General features: G+C 36.5%; 1 protein-coding gene across 1 annotated transcript; it reads right to left on the bottom strand.

The window, feature by feature from the left end:
* Positions 1 to 2,393: 2,393 nt before the first annotated feature.
* LOC114271666 (uncharacterized) lies at positions 2,394 to 3,771 on the bottom strand. Its single transcript, XM_028213269.2, has 2 exons — positions 2,613 to 3,771; positions 2,394 to 2,488 (listed from the first exon to the last, which is right to left on the bottom strand). Exons 1-2 carry the CDS (start codon positions 3,341 to 3,343, stop codon positions 2,440 to 2,442), a joined length of 780 nt encoding a protein of 259 aa, XP_028069070.2. The 5' UTR covers positions 3,344 to 3,771; the 3' UTR covers positions 2,394 to 2,439.
* Between the last annotated feature and the right edge of the window lie 767 nt (positions 3,772 to 4,538).

Below are 4,538 nucleotides of genomic sequence, written 5' to 3'. Positions count from 1 at the left end.
GTGATTGAAATTATCAAAATAAACTCGAAATAAATCCATAGCCCATGAACCCTTTAGTCTACTTAATAGACTAGAGGGAAGCTAAGGTGACGCTTAATAAAATTGAAAATTAAAAATTAAAAATTGAATATTAAATTTTTTAAGTTGAAAAGTCATTTTGTAAGTGTTGAAGTAAAAATAAATTGTTTAATATGTATAAGTTTAAATTTTAAATTTATTATTTTTAATTTATATATTTCAATTTTTATATTGTAGTTGTGGTGGTGGTAGTAATAATGATAGCGTTAATAGTGGTAGCGGCGGTGGTAGCATGGTGGTGATAGCGATAATGATGGTAATAGTAGTAAAATAATGGTGATGCATATAGAAACAGTGACAATAGTGATAAAGGTGGTGATTGTAGTGGTGGTGGTGGTGGTGATGGCGCCATAATGGTGGTGATAGTAGTGGTGGCAGTGATATGGTAGCAGTAGTGATGGTGATGGTGGTTGTGGCATAGTGGTGGTGTGGTAATAGTAGCGGTAGCGGTGGTAGTAGTGGTGGCTGCTGTGGCACGATGATGGTGGTGGCAGCAATGGCATGATGATTTTATATGATTTTAAAAATATTAGATTTTAGTCTTCATTTTAAGAGGCATTTATATTTTTAAATGATATTAATTATAGTTATCAAACGAGGTTTATTGAACCCTGGTTTGGTTTTTATGTTGGGCAAAAAAATCACAAATGGGTAAAAAAAGGGGGGGTCAAAAAGCCAAAAATCACAAATAGACAAAAAAAAAAAGTATGTCATTCTAAAGCTAAAAAGCCAAAAAAACTAAACAAGAAAACCAAACAAACAAAAGTCTCAAGCTAAAAAAGTCAAAAAATCAACTAAAAAAGTCATTGCCAAATAACCCTTAATCAATACTTAATACATTCAACCTTGGTTTGACTATCATTTTAGGGCTTAAAAAGTACAAAATGACAAAATAAACTAATAAAATAAAATATCATATTCAACCCATAATTATTATATTTTTTCTCTTACAAAAGTCAAAAAAGTCAAAAAATTCAAATCAAACAAAGCTAAAAAAGTCAAGCTAAAAAAGCCTCAATACAAAAAAGTTGGCTATATTAGCCAATGCCAAATGAAAGTTCAGTTTTATATACTAGTCTTCGTTTGGCATGTTAGACTTTTAGGCTATTCTAGTCATAAAAAGACAAAATAAATTTTGTAATTCAATAAGACAAAAATATCATATCCAAATAATAATTATTTCATTTTTTCTCACAAAAGTAAAAAATAATCAAAAAATCTATCTTAAACGAAACTTTTCAACCTCAAACTAAAATAATCAAAGAATCTAAAAATTAAAAAATCAACCCATATTCCAAACCAACACTCAATTGGATTATCAAAAACTTTCTAACATGATTTTTTTTTTTTTTTGAACTTAATTATATTACGAAAAATGAGTAAGAGCACTAATTAGTGCTACTACTAATGATGTAACAGTGAGTCCCACCATGAATGATTTAATATTTTGATCATAATTTTATATTTTTTTTTCTTTTTTTATTAAGTGTCATGTCATTAATAATTTTTTTAGAATTCTAAAATTAGTGACATCTATCATTATTGATTATATTAAACGATAACAGCCATCGCATTTATATTGATGTAATGGGTTGGAAATAGGTGATTAGTACCCTATCCATAGCTAGTAATCTTTCCTCTAAGAGGCCTGCCTTAATGAAGCATATTGAAATGAAAGCTGGTACTTCTAAGAATCCCCCTAATTAAGAATGGATGTTTTGTATTCTATCTCCCTTAGCTCAGAAGAGAAAAACAAGATCAAGAAAATTAATACTTTCAAGGGCAAATTACATATACACCCCTCGAGGTTTGGTTAAATTACAGATACCCCCTGAGATTTCGGAAATTACATCCCGCCCCCTGAGGTTTGTATTTTCATAACAATTTACCCCCTGAGATTTATATTTCATAATAAATTACCCCCTAATTTCTTATGCAAATATAGCATTCAGGGGGGAATTCGTAATTTCTCAAACCTCAGGGGTATCTGTAATTTAGCCAAACCTCGAGGGGTGTATATGTAATTTGCCCTATTTTCAAATGAAAGCAAAAAATATATATCCAATTTTTTTTTTTGGAACTGAATATATTCAAATTTTGAAATCCAGTACCATAATATCACTTAAAATTCACAACCATTTTCGTTGATCTCCATAATTTAAAAGCATAATTTTTAGTTTCTTGGCAGATAAATCCAAAAATGTTGTTCATGACCCACTTCCCCAATTAAAAATCAAAGGCTAGATATAGAGTTCGAGTAGTAAAGACCGGACAGCGAAAATATCAAAACGCAAAAAAATTAGTTAGAGGAGAAATTCCATGAAATTTTCCTGCTCAAGTAATTCCCGAGAAAGTGACTGACTAAGGAGCCATGCCTGTACATTCGAATCCGTAGGCGTCAATGAGAAAACTGAAAAACCACAAAAAAAGAAAAAAAAGAAAAAAAAAAAAGAGAAGAAGAAGAAGAAAATCGAGTTTAGATTAATAATATGTAAAACTCTTTTTATAAAAATTCTGATAATACTATTTTTTACTGGTTCGTTTCGTCCATCTTTTGTGTCCTCAGAAACCTCCGTTGCTCTGCTATGAACGACTCTACGGTGCGCCTAAACTCGTCGCTGTTCAACCTATCCACAGCATCATATGACGAAATTGCCCTCCTTCTCACCACTGATCTTTCTTTAATCTCTGTCTCCGATCGCCGGAGCTGTGGACGATGATTCGCTTGAAGGTCTCGCTTCAACTTCTCCGACTCAGTCCTCTGGAACCGCTGTATCTGCTTCTTCGCCTGCTCTATGGCGGTACTAGCCGCATCGCATTGCATCTGAGTAACCGCATTTTCAGAGACGACGATCTGCTTGTCCTCATACGCCGTCTCCTCCATCTCTGCCGCCGTAGGAGGAGGCGGGGTCGGTGTTGCGCCGTCGGAGATGGAAGCGATTCTCTGGTGAGCCTCGCCGTTCCCGTACTCGTCACCGGTGAAGGAGTTGTTTCCGGCTTTGTTTTGGCGGGAAAGGAAGACTATGACGATGATGATTGCGTTTCCGATCACGAAATTAATGTGAGGATTGAAGAGATAATCGGAGAGTTGAACAAGGCACTGGCCGGCGAGTGAGACAATGATCGGAAGCCGAGTCGACGACCATGACAACAACGCGAAAGCGACGAGAAATTCGAGGATTCGCCACATTTTTGCAACGTTTCGGAGCCGGCGGTACCTGATCATCGCCTTGGCTTTCTCCGATTGAATACGGCGAGAATCCATATTTTCTCGAGAAAGTGACGGGAAAATGTCAGAAAGCAGAGGGGGCAAAAAACAGTGAAGAGAAACTGAAAATCAGCCTTTCGGTTCTACGTTCAAATGTTTGTAAGAAACAGAAATATATATATAATTACAATATACAAGGGGGAATGGTGGGTTCTGAAACTGAAAACAGAGAAGATTAGGGAAAATTGCAGATTTTTCAGGAAAATTTAGGAAAGGAGAGATTGAAAAGGAAATGAAAAAGAAAATCTACATAGAAATGGAAGGAGAAGACTCTGTATACTTGGATATACAGAGACAGAGAAAACAACTCTTTGTCTCTTCGCCTTTCTCTTTCTCTTTCCGTTTCTCTCTCTAGGTTTGGTTTGTGAAGTTTGCTTTGGGTTGTTTTTTTTTGGGTGAATATAACTTTGGGTTGTTGCGAGAATGGAGAAAATGATATGCGTACGAATTTATTTATAGGGCTTTGTCAGAAAATATTGCATCCTTAAATTTCAGAATATTGGTAGTAGGAGAAAATGTAAAATAGAATTTTGGTTTAAAGAATGTGTCCACGACGTAAATGTTTGTTGTCTAATCTTAATCAAAAATATATATATCTATAAATAACAATAAATAATGCATGTAATCGTGAATTATTATTTAGTGGTTTTGGATTTTGCCCCTTTGGGTGATCCCGAGTCCATTTCGATAATTATAATTATTTTTATCGGCTCTGCTACAGAGCCCGAAATCCTTTCGAGCCAATTTGGCTCGAATTTGAGAAGAAGGAGGAAGAAGAAGAAGGGAAGGAGGGGGAGGGGGAGGGGGAGGGGGGGGAAGGACTGGAGGGGGCCTAAAAAATGGAGGAGGAGGGACTGAGGCGAGGACGCGATCGGCGGTGGCCGACGCGATCGGAGAAGGCAACGCGATCGGCGGCTGGAGGCGACGCGATCGGAGAAGGCAACGCGATCGGCGGCCGGAGGCGACGCAGGCGACGCGACCTCTCTCTCTCTTTCTCTCCCTCTCCCTCTCCCTCTCTTTCTCTTTCTTCCTCTGCAAATGCAGAGGTCGAAAATGGCGGAAAAAAAAGAAAAAAAAAAAAAAAAAAAACGGAATGCCCAAAACGACGTCGTTTTGGGCATTCGGGGCATTCGAGCCAGGTATTTCGGGCCCTCAAACATTTTCCTATTTTTATTATAGAAAAAATTATATA

Source organism: Camellia sinensis, chromosome 3 (genome assembly GCF_055761805.1).
Source record: "Camellia sinensis isolate YWXY chromosome 3, ASM5576180v1, whole genome shotgun sequence".
NCBI classification, from domain to species: Eukaryota; Viridiplantae; Streptophyta; class Magnoliopsida; order Ericales; family Theaceae; genus Camellia; species Camellia sinensis.
The sequence above is the reverse complement of the archived record's forward strand: the minus strand, read 5'-3'. Positions and strand labels throughout refer to the sequence as shown.

Bases quoted from the DNA above. Each gene is read 5' to 3' on its own strand.
- LOC114271666 (XM_028213269.2), bottom strand. From the start codon at position 3,343: ATGGATTCTCGCCGTATTCAATCGGAGAAAGCCAAGGCGATGATCAGG. The intron at 2,489-2,612 runs GTAAAAAATAGT...GTGGTTTTTCAG, and splicing joins AAGATGGACGAAACGAACCA to TTTTCTCATTGACGCCTACG.